The sequence below is a fragment of the Pteropus alecto genome, unplaced genomic scaffold (assembly GCF_000325575.1).
Source record: "Pteropus alecto unplaced genomic scaffold, ASM32557v1 scaffold87, whole genome shotgun sequence".
In the NCBI taxonomy this organism is placed as follows: Eukaryota; Metazoa; Chordata; class Mammalia; order Chiroptera; family Pteropodidae; genus Pteropus; species Pteropus alecto.
In genome coordinates this window covers 8,046,273-8,068,191 of record NW_006443225.1, presented here as the reverse complement: position 1 = coordinate 8,068,191, position 21,919 = coordinate 8,046,273, and the positions used below count along the sequence as shown (strand labels likewise).

The 21,919-nt window shown below is 37.1% G+C and overlaps 1 protein-coding gene, 1 long non-coding RNA gene and 1 other non-coding gene across 3 annotated transcripts in view; 1 reads left to right on the top strand and 2 right to left on the bottom strand.

The window, feature by feature from the left end:
- The window catches only part of TTPA (alpha tocopherol transfer protein), a 25,078-nt gene extending 14,654 nt beyond the window's left edge, over positions 1-10,424 (top strand). Inside the window, exons 5-7 of the mRNA XM_015598599.2 lie at positions 5,296-5,489; positions 7,068-7,178; positions 9,563-10,424. Of these exons, the coding sequence (XP_015454085.1) occupies positions 5,296-5,489; positions 7,068-7,178; positions 9,563-9,739 (482 nt within the window). The 3' untranslated portion in view covers positions 9,740-10,424. The remainder of the gene's footprint in view (positions 1-5,295; positions 5,490-7,067; positions 7,179-9,562) is intronic.
- Positions 1,342-1,460, bottom strand: LOC112472661. Its single transcript, XR_003043736.1, has one exon. It is a non-coding gene; the product is annotated as a 5S ribosomal RNA (ribosomal RNA).
- Positions 10,425-19,929: 9,505 nt separating the features above from the next.
- LOC112472592 lies at positions 19,930-21,892 on the bottom strand. The gene is made up of 2 exons (XR_003043694.1): positions 21,670-21,892; positions 19,930-21,473 (listed from the first exon to the last, which is right to left on the bottom strand). It is a non-coding gene; the product is annotated as an uncharacterized LOC112472592 (long non-coding RNA).
- Positions 21,893-21,919: the final 27 nt, after the last annotated feature.

Sequence of the window (21,919 nt, the reverse complement as noted above, 5' to 3'; positions counted from 1 at the left end):
GAAAGGTGAAAAAGATCAGGGGAAAGTGTTGCAAAACATATTTAGTGGGAAATATAAGTAAGAATTCTGAATTATAATAACATGTATAGGTTCCACGAGAACATGGATCTTGTCTGTTCTGTTCACTGATGTATCGCAAGCGCATGATGGGTGTTTATTAATGATTTTTGGAGTGAGCTAGCGAATGACCAGTTGGACAGCGCTTGAGGCTGAGGGGCGAGGGGTGAGAGGCTCCTCCCCGGATGGAGGAGGTGCCGCAGGAAAGCAGCACCCCTGGGAAATGTTGAAGTTCACGTATTGCACACGCCCCTCTTGCTCTTCACTGCTTCCACTTTCGCCATTAGGTCTTCCCACGATTTCTTGTAGGTTAGTGACTTATAACTTCTGTCCCTTCCTTAGACCTGTGTGTGATTAAAAGTAGCATTTAAGGGAGGACCCACACCACCCCCGGCATCCTCTCGTGGCCCAACATTTTACGAGCAGAATCTTAGGAACTATAATCTTACAGAAACTTTCATACCGTTAAATGTTCTAGGGAACTTTAACATCTGCATAGATTTGCTTCTCCTGCTTGCTTATAGATAAGATGCCTGCCTGTGAGTCGGCTGTCTGCTATCTTGCAAGGAGACAGCGCATTTAATTCTTGAAAGGGTATCAGAAGGCTGACTAGAAATGGTTCAGTTTTATTGCTTCAGCTTATATGTCAAATACAACTGGGTTAATTATGAAGTCATTTGTCTATAAACCAGACGTCATAATGTTTTTCTTCTGTCCTCTTATTGCTCCAACAATGTTATAGGATGTTGAATGAAGTTCTTTGAGCTCCTTGGGTGGGGTTGCCAGCTTTAGTGTAGCAAGTATGTAGCAAGTCAACCTATATTTTATAAAAACATAGGGTGTCCATTTACATTTGAATTTCATTTCAGCAACCAATAAGTTTTAGTATGCACAGGGAATATTTTTACTAAAAAATAATGTCTCATTTATCTGAAATTCAGCTTTAACTGGGCGTCTTATGTTTATTCAGGCAACCCTGCTGGGGTCCCAGGAACATTAAACAAACCTACAGATCATTCTCTCTGCAAGTATCCTGGATCTGCACTGCCTGGCTGCAGTTTTTTTCCAGTTTGTTCATAAACCAACTGGGGCAAGTTAAGAGTAAAAATGACATCTTGATAGTGAAAAAGGAAATGTGCTACTTTGATCATAAATACCTTAACACGGAATCAGGAGCCCTCTGTTGTTTATCGAGGGCATCTGGTAGTATATTCACTTATAAGTGCACTGTTTAACTCAAAGAGATTTTATTTTATTTATTTATTTGTTATTATTATTTTTTTACGCCTACAGCACCTACTCTTCCTAGGTGGTCTCCCATCCAAGTACTAACCAGGCCTGACCCTGCTTAGCTTCCGAGATCAGACGGGATCGGGCTCATTCAGGGTAGCATGGCCGTAGACTAAGTCAAAGAAATTTTAAAATCAGGAAAAACATGTAGGTTTAGCGATGGTCAGAACATGAAGGTATGCAGAAAATCTCCTATGCGTTATATAGAATAATGTGTTATTCTAGGGTAAAAAGAAACTCAAAACAGTTTTATAAATAAAACAAAAAGATAAAATAATGACTTATAAATTTTATAAATTGAATGGAATTAACGGGAGGACCCAGAAAAAGAAATTTGTGTTAAAGCTTTTTGATAGAACATTAACTTAACCACCTTTCCTAGGCACCATCTCTGTGTGCAGTAAAAACTGAAAAAAATGGACTGAGCCTTTTTCTCCATTCCGGCAGGTTAAGTTTTTGCCATGATTAGCCTATAAGCCAGAGAATATACAGCTGACCCTTGAACAGCACAGATGTGAACTGCGTGGGTCCACTTATATGTGGAATTTTTTCAATAAATACATAGAATACTGGAAATGTACTTTCTCTTCTTTATGACTTTCTTAGTAATTTTCTGTAGTCTACTTTGTAAGAATACAGTATATAATACACATAACATGCAAAATATGTGTTAATCAACTGTTTATGTTATTGGTAAGGCTTCCAGTCAACAGCAGGCTAGTACTATTTCAATTTCCGAAGGGTCAAAAGTTATAGGTGGATTTTTGACTGCCTGGAGGTTGACACCCTTAACTCCTGCATTGTTCAAAGGTCAACTATAACTCTAAGCCTTTGGAAACTCACTACGACACTAAAAGAGCAAAAGTCAAATTTAACAATGAGTATTAAGTTTGGTTCCTCAGCTTAGTTCTTAGGAATACGAGTTCTTAGGAATATGTTGTCTGGGTTGCAATCTCAGCTCTGTTATGTCGTAGCTCCATGGAGAGCTGTATAGCTGTAAGCCCCTTTTCTCATCCATCAATCGGGCATAGTGAAAACCTATCTCAAAGGATTGCTGTGAGTATTAAATCTTGTAACATAATTAGAACATTATTTGGTATATAGTAAGCACTCAATAAATGTCAGCTGGATGTTAGAAAAGGAATTAAATTTTTAAGGCATTTTTTTTTCCTTAAAGGAGATTAAAGTCCAGATGAGAACTATCCAATAGAACATTCTGTGATGATAAAATTGTTCTGCAGTATCCACTAGCCACACATGGCCATTGAGTACTTGTGGCTATTGCAACTCAGAAACTGAATTTTTAATTTTATTCAATGTTAATTAATTTAAATTTAAATAGCCACACGTAGCTAATGGCTATGTACTGGGCAGTACAGGTCTGGCCATGTTGGTGGGCTCAGAAGTTTAGGTATGTACTTTCTGAATTGCAGACTTTCAGTCATTCTTTTCATATTTTTCACCATTGTAGCTTTCGTTCAATTTCTGAAGTAGTATAGTATATTTGAGCTGGGTTGTCCATGGATCGATTACTCGAATTCTCACCAGGTATCCAAGGCTTTTGAAAACAAGAGTCCAATCCATCGTGCATTCCTTAGAACACTGATTATCTCTTTTCTTTCTATATCTTCGAATTTTTCCTTTCTCCTAGACGCTACCTGTTGACATTTGAATCGGCTAAGAGTCAGCCATCCAAAACGAAACAAAAATTCCTCCTCCATCCCACAAGGCCATGCAGCCTCCACCCCCAGCCACTTCTCCACTCCTCTCAATCCCACCAAATTTCTTAAGTTAGCGGTGTTAGCCAGCCACATTTTCTCACAGTTCCTTTCACTCTACCCTCATCTGGTTCTACTGGTTTCGCTCCCAGCCCTCCGCTGAAATGACCTTAACAAATCATCAGTGACCTTTTCACCAAATCTAATGGATGTGATTAGTCCTGTTTTACTTGACCTCTGAACACAGCAAACCACTTCCTCTTTCTGGAGGTGCCCTGCTCCCTCGGCTTCTCTGATGTCACTTTCTACAGGTGGCTTCTGATTTAACTGGCTACTCCTTCTTAGTCCCCTTTGCTGGCACCACCTATTCTACTCATCCTTAAATCCTGATATTTCTTAGGACGTTGGCCTCATGCTACTTTATGAGAGAGAAACATAGCTCTAACATAATCCCTGCCATAGACTCATATAAGCACAAACAACTCCCAGATATGCAACTATTCTGCCATCTCCTGTTCCCAGGGATTCACAGAACAGCTCCCTAACCCAGCTGTATTCAATTGGATGTTTCACAATCACCATTTAAACATGTCTGAAATGACTTATGATCTTTTCTGCCTCAAACATTTCTCTTCCCATGTTTGTGTCTCCTATCTCAATAAATGGTACCAGCATTCTACTCAGTTGTCCAAGTCAGAAACTTTGCTATTTTGAAATTTTACTATTACTTAGTCATGAACCTTTTCTTTCTTTCTTTCTTTCTTTCTTTCTTTCTTTCTTTCTTTCTTTCTTTCTTCTTTCTTTCGGAAATCCCCACCAAGAAACTTAAGCCTGTTGCACCAGGAAGTGGTGACTCCCTCTGAGTGAGACTGGGTGATATTTGAGGCCATTTAAAACCCTGAGATTTGAAAAAATTTTTTTCTTTTTCTTTTTTTCTTTTTCTCTTTCTGTCTGTCTCTCTCTCTCTCTCTCTCTCTCTCTCTCTCTCTCTCTCTCTCTCTCTCTCTTTCTTTTACTTTTTTCTTTTTTTCTTTTCCATCCTGTTATGAATTCCACGGACCATTTAATCTGAAGACTTCTTTTTTCAGCTTTGGAAATTTTTCTCTACCGTTACTTTTCCTCTTTCCTCTGTTCCCCATTCCCTATTTTATTGCCTTTAATTAGCTGGCTTTTGAAACTTCTAGATTTAGCTGAATACCTCTTAACTTTAATTCATACATATCAACTCTTGGCTTTTAATTCCTCAGCTTGTTATTCCAAACCATTATTCACTTGTTGGCTGTGTCTTTTCTGTCATTTGTCCCATCAACTGAGATTTGCTTCAATTATCATCATTTTATTTCTAAGATCTCAAGTGATTCTTTTGAATAATAGCCTGTGCTTATAATAATAGCCTCTGGTATCTTTTTTTCCCCACTGAAACGATTTGCTTCCTTTAATGCTTTTTTTGCTTTATTAACTGTTTCCTTGGGTTTCAGTACCTTTGTCTTTTGAGTTTGGTTCCTCTCTTCTTTGTGTGTCTGTTTTTCAAATATATTACAATTCTTAGTGGATGCATTTTTTTTTTTAAAGATTACCTGCTTGCTTATCCATTACTATCCTTTTTGCAAGCCATGACCTGCCTCAGGGATGGTGAGGGAGAAGGCAGGAGAAGAATGTCAGTAACTCCACTTGTTAGCACAGGTATTCCCTGCTTTTCCTGGGTGTGGTCAGCTATGCGAGTGCTCCCCTGATTCTGCTGTCTGAAGCCCACACTTACTATTCCAGCCTGTCAGGACATGAGTCCAGCGCATGCTGCTTGTCACTGAGGGGTGTCAGAGACATCAGCCAGCCTGTCTACTCCGCAAGCATTTCCATTCACAACCTCTTTGGTTGCTGTAGGGCCCTAGTTACTCTTCATGATCCACGCTGTGCTTTTCCCATTTTCAACACCTCTGAGCTCAGAGCTCCTATCTTTAGCTAAAGCCCTCTCCTGCGTCTTTGGGCTGTAGCTTCATCTGGCAATCAAATCCAGCCCCTACTCCATGCTCTTAAAAATCTGTTCTTTACTAGGGAGAAGCAGACATATGTTTTTTGACCACCAATTTCATCTATTATTCAATTCAAGATCTTCGTACAGGTTTATATTTCTATTGATTCTTTAAGTCTAAAAAGAATTAGTTTCCCTTTGTAAGTCTTTCTGATTTTTCACACAATGCTGAGATATGATATCTTTTATTATTTTTTTTAGCACACTGGGACCCCAAAGTTTTTACGGCTTATGATGTATTTCGTGTAAGTCTTATCACATCCGAGCTTATTGTACAGGAGGTAGAAACCCAACGTAATGGTATCAAGGCTGTCTTTGATTTGGAAGGCTGGCATTTTTCTCACGCTTTTCAAATTACCCCATCTGTAGCCAAGAAGATTGCTGCTGTTCTTACAGTAAGTGGTATAGTTTAACTTTTGGCATAATAATTCCAAATAATAGACTTAAATTTAGTTAGATATTATACAAAGAGAAGGGATAGTACATTCATTAGAAAATCAAATAAAATTTTAGTAATGATACATAGAATTCAGTAATGCTAAGAAAAAGTGTTATTAATTTATAAAAGAATGTTGCAACAAATTATGAAAATATGTTCAAGATTAGTAACTACACAATTTATACATTTAAACAGTAATGTGGTGACTTTATCTTTCTGTCATTAAAATTTTCTTCCTAAATTAAAAAGTTGACTCAAAAAATAATATTTATAGCAATGGTATACCAAAATGTCACATAAGTTTTAGTAAGTGTAAATTGATACAGTTCTTTTAAAAATCAAAAGGTTTTTTAATACCCATCACTTTTGACCCAATAGTCACCTACTTTTGGGAATGTAGCCAAGGAATAGTCTTAAATATAGAAAAGACTTTGTATATAATAACGGTAGCAAACAATGTACCAGGTACTTTGCTAAGTGTTTCAAGTCCGTTAATGGCCACACCAGCCTATGTCATATGACTATTATTTTTTTCCATTTTACAAATTAATTAACTATGTCAGAGAGATGATAGCAATGCCCAAACACACACATTTTGTCAGCAGTAAAGCAAAGATTCCAGTTCAGATCATTTGCATGTAAAAGCTGTGTTTATAACTATCATTGCCTCCAAATAAAGATTGGTACTATAGCATTGATTTTTGCATAATAAAATTAAAAAACAGTTTTTCTGTCCAGGAATAGGAAAATAGCTACTTAAATTATGGTACCGTTCATTTGATGGATTATTGCAATTCATGATGTTTACAAAAATTGTATTATATCGATGGAATAAAACAGGATACAAATTATTTAGAAAGCATATTAGCAATTATGTTTAAAATTATTCATAGAATGAACCTGGGAAAGAAAAGCGGCAGATTAATAACCTGTCTCTAAAAGCTATGCATAGGAAAAAAGAGAATTGTGTATGAAGAAACTTGGCAGGAAATGTCTTTATACTAACACTACATCTTTGGGTGGGAAAATCATTGATGAGATTTTTTTCTTTCAACTCAACATTTTAAACCTTATGAAGAAGCCAGCATTACTTTGATGTTAAAGACTTATACCAGTGTCAAAACTTTAAAAGTGTGTGTTCATTGCACTATTCTTTCAACTTTTATAAAAGTTTATTTTCTTAAAATAAAAACTTTAAGAAAAAATTTAAATGTTAATATCCAAATAACTCATTGGTTCCTTAAGAAAACATTTATATGTGATTAGAAAAGAGATTTTTTTTTGTATGTAAGATGCAGGCATTTCTTAAAATACTTTGCCTAAACTACAAAGTGAACACTTTTTTAGAGATATTTTCTTCATCTAGTGACTGTGAACTATAAAGCAAACTATTGTGTTGATAGGATAAATAATTTTGAAAATAAAGTCACCCATTAGGTAAATTTAGCAAGTGTTCAAAGGAGGGACTTGTCAATAAAAATATATATTTATTTATGCTTTGTTATTAACAAATTTTTTTCTTTATTTTCAAAAGGATTCCTTTCCATTAAAAGTTCGTGGTATCCATTTGATAAATGAGCCAATAATTTTCCATGCTGTCTTTTCCATGGTTAAACTATTCCTGACTGAAAAAATCAAGGGACGGGTGAGTAAAATATATTCAAGTCACTATTCCTCTATACCAAATGTTCCAATCCTTTTTCATTTAAGAACTGATTTATTAAGCACGCCACCACCACTGGCCCAATATTTTGAGTATTTATCTAATAAGCCAACAACTCATAAATTAAAATTTCTTTTTAATTTTGAAAAATGAAGTTAGTGAGTCTGTGGGGTACGTGTGCTTCTCACACAGTGCTGGTGGGAATGCAATCTGGTACATTCCCTATAGAGAGCAGTGTGGTAACAGTTATCAAAATCATAGCCTTTGCTCTTCTGGGAATTTATCCTACCTGCAAATGAACAAAACTGCATATACGACAAGATTCCTTGCAGCTAAATATTGGAAACCATTGAGTGTTCATCATTATGGGACTGTTTAAATAAGCTTTGAGACATCAACGTAGTGGAATACAAGATTTGCAGGATGTATTGTAAAGTGAAATAAGCCAAATGCAGAATAGTGTTTATGGTGTGCTACCTTCTGTATAAAAAGGGGAGAAATCAGAATCTATAGTTATATTTGCATAAAAAGTAAATTAAAAGGATTAACAAGAAAGCAACCTAAGTGGTTACTATATGAAACAGGGAAGAGGTGTGGATGGGGTGGGTAAGAGTCAGGTTGCCAGCTAGACATTTTATTGTGTATCTTTTATCGTGTTTTGATGTCCAGCTATATGAATGTATTATCTATGCAAATGAAATAAAAATTTTTAATAGACATGTGCAACTGAAAACCATAGTACCTGAGGTATGTGACTTAATGTCACGTTAGTTAAAGAAAAGTGATTTGATTATTTTACTTATCTTGTGATAGGAGCCTTATCTCATGTGAATATCTAATACCTCTTAGGATACTAATTAATCTGTAAAGGAGAATTTTTAAATTTAGGTAGACAGTGGCAACATCCAATGCCTGAACACAAAACAGTTTTTAAAGGCTTTGACAATTTATATCTCAAACATTATTTAAATGTAAATAGTGATCATGTGAGTTACAAAAATAATTTGAAATTTTAAAAAGTATAGTCTTTCATATTAAGAAAATGCAACATCTTGCATCTGGTTAGAAAATTATGACCCTGGAAGTTATTTTATCGAGGTACTATGCAGTAGGTACTTCTATCTGTCTTCAAGAAGAACCATCTCTATGAAAATGGCCACTTTCCACTCTAGTATTTTTATAAAAGTCTATTTTTTCATTTATTCATTTTTTTTTTTTACCCCAGTGTAGCTTGATAATAGCTAGCCAAACTCTGTTTCACTTTGAAAGATCTAAAACTAAGTATTTCTATTTTGAATTTTATTCTGGAAAAATAAAAACAAACAACAAAAAATTGAACCTAATAAAAAGAATATGAGCATAAGAGAAAGAAAAATTAAAAACTGACAAGTTAGGTGAAGCGTGTCAGTGAAAGTTAATTGACATGAAACAGATTTGCCAAAATGGTGGCAGGGGTGTGTGTGGGGTCCCAATCCAGCCACTTTCTTCCTTTTCAAAATTTTGGCAATACCCTACGAATGTTCTTATTTCCTCCTTCCTAAGGAGATAGTAAACTTTCTTCTGTATTTGCTCATCATATTTTAAACATTTTAAAACAAGTCAAGGATTGGGGATTTTGAGGTTTCTGAGTGCAGGAAACTTGTTTTGTTCCTCTTTCATTCCTCATATCCTAGCACATAGTAGGTGCTTATTAAATGATTGCTGAATGTGTGGATGAACAGTTTGCTCTAACAGTTGAAGAAAGGTTATTTTTTCCCCCAACAAGATGTGCTTTTGATTCAAGGTTCCAGGCCTTTATTTTAACTTTAGGGCATTATGTGATCAATTTTCATAGTTTAAAATATTTGAAAATGTAAGATTCTTACCCATTACAATTGTCTCTTAATTTTGTACTAGTCAAGAGATCCATCAAGTGTACCACATATATTATTCCCCATATACTTAATTTTGTGCTCAAGTATATGCTTTTATATGAAATAATACCAGGTACAGGTACTACCTTTTACCATCTACAGAATAGTCCCAGGATATTAGATATTTTGCTCAAAGTAACTTGTACATTAGTGAATAGAATGTATAAAATATTTTTATTTAGAGTTTAAAAAATCAACTTTTAAAAGAGGAAAAGAATATCTTTTAATAAATTTTCTATAGTTATAACTACAGTAAGATGCTCAGATTCATAAGCAGCACAATCTAAACTTACGTACAGTTCTTAGATTTATAAGCAGAGGAATAAAGGATGCCCTCCAGTCTTGGAAGTTATTAGAGTAGCTTATTTTATGGTGTTGATTTTCCATTGGAAATTCATCTACTGTATTGAGAGACAGAAGGCATACTTTCTAAAAACATTTTGGCTATTTCAGATTCATATGCACGGGACTAATTACAAAGAAAGCTTACTTCAGCATTTCCCAGGCATTCTTCCTCTGGAATATGGTGGCGAAGATTTCTCCATGGAGGACATTTGTCAGGAGTGGACAAATTTTATCATGAAGTCTGAAAATTATCTCAGCAGTATTTCACAAACAGTTCTTACGTAGAAGTTATTAATGTGAATGGCTTCCTAATTAAAAATAAGTGTTAGTACACTTAAAAGCATGGAAGAGACTTCCTGATTTTTACACTTGGAAGTTATCTCTGAAGTAGCTATTCATGTGCATCTTTGTGTTTCTAAAAAGTTTCATTTTAAACAAGTTCTCTGAGTACACCAATTTAGAAACAAATGTATAATAATCTACTGAGAAGAATTATTAGCACAAATCAACAGATGATAAAAATCTGTTAACACTCATTTTGGGTGAGTGTCAGATTAAAATGTGAATATGGTTTTACAGGGTTATTTCTGTAAGCCAGCAAGATAATTTATCTCAGGAAAATTCTATTTTAACATATTCGCACAATAGAAACTCCTATTGAAGAGTCTAAATGTCATATATTATTGTATGTAGCACTTATAGGCCTCTGAAATTACTCATGTTAATACAATCCATAACCAAAAATAATTTGGGAAATATTTCAGGCACAGTAAATGTGTTCTTAATACTGTGTCTGCATTTCCGAACAAATCAAGAATATAATTTTGATATCTGTTTTTGGTTATTCTTATCGTGACTACGTAGAGATTTAGAGATGGAATAATATTTAGTTGCCGTATACGTGGACTCTATTTTTAATGGAACAACAGCACAACTACACAAGGAAAAGGATATGTTTACATTTTTAAAATCACTGTTAAATATATCTGGAACTTTTCAGATTATGCATGAAATAAGTTGAGTTTTATTATTATATCAGAATATTCTAATCAAATCCTACAGTCCATGTTTACTTAAAATCAGTAGTTAAAATACACTATTTGTACTGTAGCCTACAACAAAAAATATTTCAATTACTGAGAAAAATATAATGATATGGCTTTCAATTTGTGACAGTTTTTATAGTGTTTTATAATTTTTAAAGTTTACTTTAAACTCAAAAATGAAAGAATGCAGTGTGCAAAATTTTAAACATTTGTCAGCTTAGTTGGATTTCAACATTAATCATACAATAGTTTCTGTGAAAGGGTAGCCAAAGAATGTTTTTCTTTATAAGAAAATTGTTCTAATCAGGTGAGCTGATAATTATAATTCTCTGTACACATATTTATGATAAAATTGAGATCAATTGTGAATGTTCTTTAGAGAATATGTTTTGATTTAGCATTGGGGAGCTAATTTTACATTATAATTTTTGTAAAAAATTCCTGTTTTCTAAAAAAAGTTAATCTTCACAAAATCATACAATTGAAATTGTATAATTAAAAATAACAGGGTAAAACCATTTAAAAAGTATAAACATAACAACAAAAGTTTATCCAACTTTTATTCCTAAAGGAGGTTTACATTACCGAGTTCCACTTCCTTTACATGTGGGTGCTTGAAACACCTTCTTACAGGTCCATGAAAGAATGATTATGTTAGCACGTGAATAAAGGATATTTTAAAACGTCTTTTAAATGTGATTTATCGGTATTGTTATTAACAGTTAAATAGAATTAAAATAAGTTGATCCATAGAAGGACCTTTCATGATGGGACTTTGAAATTTTTATAAAATTCAACAATTCACTGAATAACATTAAAAGAACAATGTAAAAAGAGGAGGCAACTTTATAAAGTGGCAAGAGAAGTAACTATCGAATTGTCTATATTACTTAACTGTAATTGCACCAGAAGTGCCTTTAAAAAATTAATTCTAACACATGCTCATTGTGTTACTGAACTGCACTATAATTTATGTTTTAATATTGTTCAAAAGAAAATAAAGATCTCTCACATAAACTATAGCTATTTTTTTTTTCATTTTAAAAGACAAATGTTAGGCATTCTTTTTCAAAACTGCTTTTTCTTAGAGAAAAACTTACCATCACATCTAGTTGTCTATTACCCATATGCTAGGTTTTTCTTTATAAATTTTCTTTGCAGGCTGGTTTTCTCTATGTCTTCGTTCAACACCACGTTCCCCTGATGTCTTTTGCTGTGCTTAAAGGGACCACAAACTAATTTTATAAATACTTACTAAGTTAAAAGAAGTTTAATGAAAAAAGCCAGAGTGTGCCATTTAATCAGGTAATTTTATTTTGAAACAATGTGCTGTTAGCCTAGATTGTGATTTTGTCAGACTATATGTTTTTCTTACATTGAATAACACCAAAGTCCCAGAGCAAACATTGCCTTTGCCACTGACCTAAATTAAGCCATAAATAGGTCGAACAAACCAAAAACTCAGCAAACCAGTAGGATAGAGTTGTCTGAAACAGTCCGTAGTAACCTTCTATCTTGTTTTGCCATACTTAGATGCCGTGGGAAAACTATGAGTTGCAGAGACGGAACTAGAAATGATGGCAATAAAATTAGGATTGGCAGCAGTATGTCTCCACTAATTTTCTGCCTTAAGAGGACACAGACCAGCCCCAACCCACCTCATACCTAGCACTCAGTTAGCTGTTCTCTTCTTCTCTCTCCAAGTCAGTCATATTAGTCTGACTATTAAATATCTACTTTTGAAAACACTGTACATTGAATTAAGCACTATAGTGACTAGAAAAATTAACCAGATGCTGCCTTGAAGACAGAAAATATGTAGTATAATGTGAATATATATATATATTTAGGCTGTAATAAAGAATAAAAAGAGTTTATTTGAGCAAGGAGAGATTGCAATCCGGGGCACAGACCGAGGCAGCAACCCAAATTGTGCTGGGGAGAACAAAGAAAGAAGGGCTTATAAAGGCTCAGGCCAGCACTGCTGTCCCCCATCCGGCCTTCGTTATGTAAATGACTGATTCTGGCTAAGCTAATAGGGATTGGCTGAGCCCGAATGCAAACAAAAGATGTTGGCTGGCAAAAGGAGCTGGCTCCTTTCAAGGTAAAGACTGCAGATGGTCTGGTTGTCATGGTGAGGAGGAGATTAAAGTTCAGGCACAGCTGAAAAGTTCAAAAGTTCATGGAGAAATGTGCAGATTGGAATGTAAGACAAACTTCTCACTGGCTTCCTGGCTCCATTTTAGTTCCCGTGACATAAACGACCTCACAAGATCCAAAACAGCTACGTAAGGCACAGTATAGTATAAGGGTCATTAAAACAGTTCCAATAAAGTGCTTTGGAAGGGTTACAGAAGGACGTTGAGGACGTGTTCTTAGAGGAGGTACTATTTGAAGTACAGCCTTTAAGGAGAAGTGACTTCCCTAGAGAGAAATGAGAACCACGGAGAGGAAGGATGGTCAAAGGAAAGAAGTAGCAGGAGCAAAGGCTTAGAGGTGAGAAAAAGGTCATGCCTGAGAAATAGTAAAGAGCCTTCGATTTTTAAAGAGATGGATGGATGGATGGGTACAAGAGAGCAGGCCTCTTTCCTAGAAGGATCTATGTGAACCAAAATATGGGAGGCCCTGAACTCCAGCTGAAGAGCACTCAAGTGTATGAATGACTTACTTTGTGCCAGACAGTATATTAGATTCACGTACATCATGTTATTCAAGCTTTGCAAAAAAAAAAAAAAAGGAAAAAAGAGGTAACATTACACGTGCTTTTATAGAAGTGCACTGAACTCTGAAAGAATCCATTCCTTGCTCAGAATCACAAAGCTTGTAAATGCCAGGATCAAACTGAATTCACATGCCTAGACATAGTCCACATACTCTATGACGCCACTATGCTCCTAATAGACCCAAATCCTCAGGCCACAGGGATCGATGGCCACCAGATTCCATCAGATCCACATGAAAATGTCTGATCCTGACCTATTTCTAAGGCCGATCATCTCTCCTCTGAGTGCTGCCATAACCTCCTCATTGTTTCTGCCTGTACGTACTCCTTCCACTGTGACCAGAGTTATCCATCTACAAGATTTCCTTCCCAGAACTTCGAGAGAACGGCGGAGCAGGCATGGTAAATTGCTGATTGGCACCTGAAGCCCTTCAAAACCAGGCCCGACCTGTTTTTCCACCCTCATACTCAGGACTCCTGGCACCACCTACACTCTAGGCACAAGAACCTTTTCATCCCTTTGACAAATGTCACCCCTTCCACACAAGACATCTCAGAATCAGTAGCAAGGGGCGGAGGGGTAGGGGAGAGACGTGAGGTGTATTTTCTATTCTTAACCTTTGCTCTCATCGATTCCTCTGCTCGGTCTCTCCTGCTTTCTCTGTCTGCCCATCTGCAAAGTGCCACTCACTTGTCACCTCCGTGAAGCCTTTTCTGACCCTCCCTAGTGAGATTCTCTGCTTCCACTTATGCGATCCTGTGTTCATGTCTCATATAACCCTTATGCCACTGAACTGAGAACTCTTTAGCTGCCAGTCTCCGTGCTGGAAAGAGCTCACAAATGCAGACACTATCGTTTTCATCTTTGTATAATCACTATCCAAGCAGCATCTAGTGCTAGCTTGATACTCACAGAATGCACACCTGGATGAGGGCTATGTTTTGTAGTAAGACTGGGCTAGTCACAGCCTTCTGCTACATGAAATACTGTTTACTGGGAAGTAGGCCTGACCTCAGCAGCCTGCTTACAAGCCTTTGAAGTTGACCTCCCTTACTTTCTCTCTCTCATCCTAAATGCTGGCTGTCTCACAAAGATAAGGCGTTACCTACTGGGCTTTATTTTTGCCTCAAACTTCAGTCATTTCTCTGTTTTAAGGATCTTAACCCATTTTTTGGTCTTTTGTTTTTTGGTTGATTTTAAATTTCGCTTCTTTACATTCCACATACATACACACGTCCAGGCTGGCCCCTATGGAGTTGTGCAGAATTATCAACCATTGTTGAATACGTAAACCCTGCATGGCTCTCATAAGGGGATCCCTTGCCAATCGACAAAGCGCTTTTGGCAGGTTTCTCATGGCAGGGCTTTGCCGAGCAGCACACCCCTCTGGATCCAATCTTTCTCAGAGCATCATGCGCTTGTGGTCATGTGGGGGTCTACATAGGGAATGGTCAGGCTCAGCCCCACACTGTACTCAATTTTCCTTCTGTGTCGCTAAGTCTCATCCATTCATGACTCAAGCCAGCCTCCTTTGAGAACTCCCATCCATCCTTGCAAAATATCTGAGCCCTAATATTATCTGAATTCAGTATGTAGATGACTTTCTCTGCTCCGCGATGGCTGGCAACATTCAACATTTACTCCGAGCTCTTGCCCGCAGGGAGCATAACGTCTCTAAATGTAAAATGCAATTCATAGCCCTCAAGTGCCTGGGACATGATATGTCCCCCCCAAAAGGAAAGACTTTATTTCTAAAAGAATTAACACCATTATCATTTCCCTCTCCCTAAGACAATGCAGAGGGTTTCTACGATTAGTTGGCTATTGCCAGACCGGAACTGGATCCTAAACTCTTCCACTCTTGCCTCCCCCTTATACGCCGTGACTAAGGAGACTGTCCCTGTGTCCCTTACCAGGAACTCTCTTTCCATATCTGTATTTTGAAACCTCAAATCCTCTCCATCTCCTCCCACTCTCAGATTTCTCAATTACTCATTATCCTTTCCTCTTTTTACACACGAAAGGGATGTCTTGTCACTTCTCTAAAACTGTATTGTTCCCTTGCTAGGATGCTATCTACGACAGAATTCTAACCAACCATTCCAGTTACTCTTCATTGAAGTTTCTCCTGCATGACTCTGTGCCACATGCATAAATAAACTCTTTGTTTTCCTCTTGTTAACCTATCTTTTGTCCTTCTAAATGTAGAGAGCTCCAGTTAGGGAACCTAGCAGAGTTGAAGGAAAAAGAACTTTCCTCCTGTATAATGACATGAAGTAGATTGCTTTCCCGAGAACAAGCGTATGGCACCATGAGGTGCTCATCTTCCACCTGAGACACCAGAACAAGATCACCCATGACTCTTCTATTCAATTCCCTACATAGTCTCCCTTGGTATCCTTGCTGTCCTTTTTTCTGTCACTTATTGGTATTAAAACGTCCTTGACCTGTGTCTTTTTTCTTTTTTGCTCTTTTTAACATTTCCTTCTTCCCTATTCCCCATTGTACCCACATTCAGAATCCCCTAAACCCTCGATGGCTTTTGCTGACTCATTACTCAGTCTTAAAATCTTTCTTGAAGTTGTTGCTTTAGTTCACCCTTTCCTTTCAGTTTTTTCTTTCCCTAAATTTTCTTTCCCACCCTTAGAACCTCCACAGCTTAGTTTACCTGTTTCTCCCATACATCGTTAAGGAATTCTTCCTATATTTTATACCAAATCCAATCTGGAGCACTTTTGGAAAAAGTCATGTTTATTTCTCTGGCAATTCTACAGACAAAAATTCTTGTAGGTTTCTAGTTCTGCCTATATATCTTTTACTTTGCCAACTGACGACAATTCTTATAACTAGTCGTTTTCACATAAAAAATGCCCTTGTATCAAATAACTCCACCATGGGGGGCTGCCATCTGGGGGCACTAAAATTTTACATATGGAAAAGTCCCGCTTAGGATATCCCCCGTACAGTCATATCCTTTTCTCAGTTTCTATATTGTAGAAAGGATAACTCTATGGCGAAGAATCATGCATTCTCTTAGATGTTCTGAATGACAACCATGTGTTTCATTTACGAAAGCAGAGCCTACTGACAGCTCTGAGCACAATGGACTGGCTCAAGCTACCTAACCAGTCTTGTCGGTCCTTACTAGCTATGTAGTCCAAACAGCTTCTTAAACTACTTAAATTCCTCTCTAACCTCTTCAATGCCTATCATTGGTCTTGACAGTCTTCTAGTAACTGTGTTTCTGAAAAATATGGAGGCCGACACCAAAATGTTACTGCATTCTTCCTTTCACTGCTGGATCTGATGGCACACTTAAAGGGAAGCTAAAGCTTCGTAGGAGATTTCAAGGACTTGACTACTACATCTGGTCACATTTGAGCCACTTTTTTGCCTGGAGCATCTGCAGTATGGGCCACTCAGGAAATGAGTTGAAACTCCCACATCTACCATAACCTACTACAGAAGATAACCCTTACTGTAAATGATGTGATAAAGAACTAGACTTTCTCACCCTAGAACTTCAAAAGACTCAACACACAGTGCTCCTCAACTGACTTACACTCAGTCTGGTCTTGGCATCCAGAGCGGGGACATGTACTATATTTGGAAGCAACTGCGGCATGCTTGTTCCCCAAACTTCTCTGACCTCTGCATCATAAACAAGAACATTCAAGTTGCTAGTGAAGAAATTCACTCACTGCCACTGCAGTCCTGATCCCATCATCAAGGGACCTTTCCACACTAATATCCTGGACTCCACTAGACTGGTTGCTGTCTGGTGTCAAGTCTTGGCTTTATTCCTTACTACAACGTCTAATGATAATTTGCCTGCTTGTTCTTCCAAGTGCCCCCTGCTCTCCAGAGCCCTTCTAAGTCACAGACCACTGTCAGAGTACAACAGATGGCTCGGCTGTTTCTCCACGAACAGTGCCAACAAGAAACACTGACTTTGTGGACTCTTTCATGGGCCCCTGACCAAAATTCTGCAGAAATTACTCTAATCCCAAAGAGTGTTGTAAAACTATGTTTGTTTGACAAAGCCAACAAAGACCTTCTCTTTTGCCCAAACTTGCTGACATAGCCAGACACAGACACTCCAGTTTCCCACTCTTTATCTCATTATTGATTAGCTAAGATCGGAACTGTTTGTCATGATTGATTAGCTGAGATTAGAACTCTTTGCCCTCCTGAAACTTGCCAGCTACAGAGAAAACATTTCCTGTTCAGATATCTGACTGAGACATCTCCTACTTGCAAAACAAGCCCTACTGTAAGTCCCCAATGTGCTACATGTTCATTCTTTTCCATGAGAGTCTAAGGCGAAACCACCCTACTGAGAAACTCTGATATTCATATCTGGGGTACTCTCCATATTGCAACCACCAGAATAAAATTCTCTTGTGGAGTTTTTGTCTTTAATAGAAGCCACACAAATATTCTCTGACAGTTAGGCAGGTGGTCTGTCTGGAATCCACAGAGGATTTCTGGGAAGGGTATGAGCTACTGTTTTACCTCAACTTTATTCATTTCCTTACTATGGATTGTCCTATATAGATACCAAGATGTAACTGGGCCTCCTTTAGCTGACTCTGCCCTCCCCCAATTACTGTGTTGAGATGAATTCCACATCTGGCACACACATATGGTCTACACATATACACAATAAAACATTAATAAATAATGGAGACTTCTAGTGAAGCTTTTATGTAGAAACGTAAAGAGGGATAAATTGCAGATCATCCAGCAAAACTTCAATGTACCTTTTAAGTCTTTCTCTTTTGCTCAACTTCATTTTCTATACATAGAAGGGAATAAAGGGTTGTACTTTTTAAAGGTGGGAAAAAACATATCCTAGGCCCAGTCAGATTTGATCATAACATTAAAATTATTTAAGAAAAACAAGTTACTAGTAATAATCTTTATCATTTTACATGGTCCTCAAATAGATGCGAGGGCAAAAGGTCGTTCTGGAAACTTGACTTATCACATCTAAATACCAATATACTGGGAAAGAGGACGAGGTCTGTTTTGTTTTTGTTTCATTCACTTGTTAGTTCTAGTGGCCTTTGTTTTATTCTTTAACATTTCAATGACGACTTGTATTTTGTATTCTCCATAATTTTTTTAATTTAATGCGTTTTACTCTAGGTGCCCACTTTGATTTTTATTTTGCATGATACTGCACTAGGCTTACTAAGGCTTTTGTTTACCTGTTTTTGTTTTATAAGCACTAACTTATAGTGCATCTATCTGTCTTAGGAACATGCACACTAGTAAAATGGGAGCCTTATGGTATAAGGCCTTGCAGTGAAAGCTGTTACACAACACAAGGAGACATTATTCTTAGGCACATTAGAGTTAAAAAATATTCTTTATAGATTCTAGTTCTCTGCTGAAAAATTCTCATCCATTTAGCCCATCTTTTTCTATTTTCTTTCAAATTAATCATATTTCGTTTAACTAAAATAAAAGCCCTGTCTTCTAACTCCAGTACCAGGATTATCTATGGCTGTTTCATTTTATTTTTCTTTTGAAATTACTACTACAAATTTTTACTTGTTCATATTTTTAGTAATACTTTACTGTATGTTGGACATTGGAGACACAACTGTGGAGGCTCCAGGTAATATGTTTCATCAGTCATGACTTTTCCTGTCTATGTCAGGCAGACTGAAAGGCTGATCAGTTCAATCAGGTCTTGAGCTGGGTTGCAGACTTAGTGAGATTCAGTCCACCTGTGGCTCATCTCCATTCCTTAGGATTGGTCCGCTGGGGCTTTTGATTGATATCTTGAATAGTCTGTTTTTTCCTCAGCTTTGAAAATTCTGCCTTAAACTTAGTTCCTGCATTTTGCAGGTTCAAAATTCGGCAAATGTCTTGAAGAGACTTGTTGTGTGCTTGTTGCAGGCTCCTTACCTCAAATGAGACTTTGTCTCCAAAGCTCTGCAAAACTATTGAATTTTCACTCTGCATTTCCTACTCAGCTTTCCCTAGCATCTAGTACCATCCAGAACTCAGCACATGATCAGTGGGAAAAATGAACCATAGCTTTATATTTTTGAATTTTTTTTTTTTGCCAGTCTTACAAAACTACAAAAAGTTACATTGATTTCTTTTCTCCAGTAGTATGTCTGAGCTAGGATGTATTTCTATATCTCTATATCTATTGTATATTAATAATTTTTATCATTACCTTTCTTTTTTCTATGTAGTTGGTCAGTTTTTAAATGGCACCTTTTGACTCCTACCTATTACCTATTACCTATACACAGTCAATGATTTTTCTTTTTCCCTTCTTCTCTGTGTTCAGTATTTTGGCACTTAATGTCTGACATTTTCTTTCAGGGTTTTATTTTGCCCTTCATTTGTCTCTATCTTCCAATCTTTTTTTTGTCTTTATCAGATTCTCTGAAGTCTTGCCTCTTCCACTCTTGGCGTCAAGTCTTCCAGGAGAAGAGGAAGCTTTGTTGCAATTTGGTACTTATCAATTTTCCAGTAATTTGATGTTTGTGATATCCTGTCTGCTAGTATTGTTAAAGGCATGTATAATTTTATTTGTACTTTTTGTACATCTAATGTTTTTTTTGAAGATGTGTGGAGAGATTCTGGTTTAGGTAGTTGACTTTATCCTCTAGACCCAAGCATAATTTACCTCTGTTATCTCTTATAAATAGAACTTTATCTCTGTTGATAAGAAGCTCCAATTCATTTTCATGCTAAGTCTATTAATTATAGTTTATTTGTTCATTCTCTTATTGATGGTCATTTACAGTGCATTTAATATTTCATTATTACAAAAAATGCTGCAAAGAACATAATTGTATATATTTCTTTGTTCACGAATGCAAGCATATTTCCAGGGAATATACTTATATCCAAAAAGTGCTGGGTTACAGAATATTTGCATCTTTGCCTTTATCAGATATTGCCTAATTGCTCACAAAATTGGTTTTAGTAATTTACAATTCTTTCAGCAGTATTGAGAATTTCATTTTTCTATACCCTTGACTTGTTATTATCAAGGTTTACATTTTTGTCAGTCTGATGGATGTGATATATTTATCTTGTTTTAATGTAAATTTCCCTGATGGCTAGTGAAGGTTTGGTTTGTCTTTTAACATTCTTTTCTCATTTTTCTATTGAGTTCTTATTTTTCCTTATTGATTTTAGTTCTTTGTATATTCTAGAAGTGAACACTTTTGAAATTCTATTTAACGTAAACATATTTTCCAAGTTTGTACCTTAACATTAATTTGCTTATAGTTTTAAAATTATATCATTAAATCTATCAATTTTTCTATTAATGTTTGTGTTTTTTATATTTAAGGTAATTCTGACCACCAAAGTCATGAATATACACTTCTCTATTTTCTTACCAAAATATGCTATTTTTTGCCTTTTACATTTACATCTTTACTCGTCTGGAGTTTATTTTTGTGTATATTGTCAGGTAATCATTTTTTCCTGTGTGTATTTGTGCTCTAGCACCACAAATTCATATTTACAAAGGCTCTTCATCTGTCCAATTATGTTTAAAACCAGCTGAGTACATAAGGCCTTTCACAATGTCTTTAATTACAACCTTTGGGTTTATCTCTCACCACACCCTTCTACAGAAGCACTATTTCCTTGTCAAACCAGACTACTGATTGCATTCACTCTTCTTGAAATATGCCCAAACTAGGCTCTTGTTCTCTCCGTGGTCATCTTCTCTTCCTGTCTTCTTTCCTTGCTAAATTGTAAACTTTTCGTGAAAAAGACACTGTCCAGTTCATCATTGCATCGTCAATACTTAGCACGGATTGAGTAGATTTTCAAACATTCTTCGATTTTATTCTGGATTTAATTTGGCCCTTATAGGTGGGAACTTCTGCCTAATATCACCCGTATCTATCCATTCAGGTTGTCACATACATAAAGAAAAAGGTTCCTGTCTTTTACCTATGTTCCCATCAAAATAGTGATTCCAAGCTCTTAAAATTTTAAACAGAACTCTCAAAATGCTTTTAATGAACAGGAACCAAAGTCATCATTTATGCTCCTGTTTATATGACAGACCAGTCTGTGGGTGGTGATAACAGTGCTTGTCAGTAGGCATCGTTTGAGGGTTTGGCCTGGACTTGCCTCTTTACAGATGTCACGAGTTGGCCCCTCCGTGACCCAGTTCTGAAGCGAGGCGGTGCGCCTGGGAACGCGTTCATCCTTGCCCTCCTCGGCGCTTGTTTCCTCCAGATAGATGCCTGGACCCTGCAAAGAAACAGCAGGATGTGGAAATTACCTCCGAAGTCACAGCTTATCCCTATATCGAACGCCGGAGTGTCAAACGCGGCTATCAGCATTCCTAACAACAAGGCTATGGCCTTTTGGGCAGGAGCTACAGTTGGCGCAAAGTTCTCAGGCGCCTTCTAGAATCTCTCGCCAGCTTCCCTTGCTGTCTGGTTACCAGAGCGGGTCATGCCGGGACCCAAGGTTCTTCCTCTTCGAGTGTCTAGGCTGCGCGCCCCAGCTTAGTTAAGGGTGACCCAAGGTCATATCGACAGAAGAGCTGACAGGGAAGATCCGAGGACGCGGAGACCACCCAGTGCCCGCCGGGCGCTTTCCGGAGCCTCGCAGGGGCAGCGGAGCAGGCACGCTAGCCGCAGGGCAGCGGGTGGCGAACGCAGGGGAATGGCTCGGCGGTCCTGACCACTGCG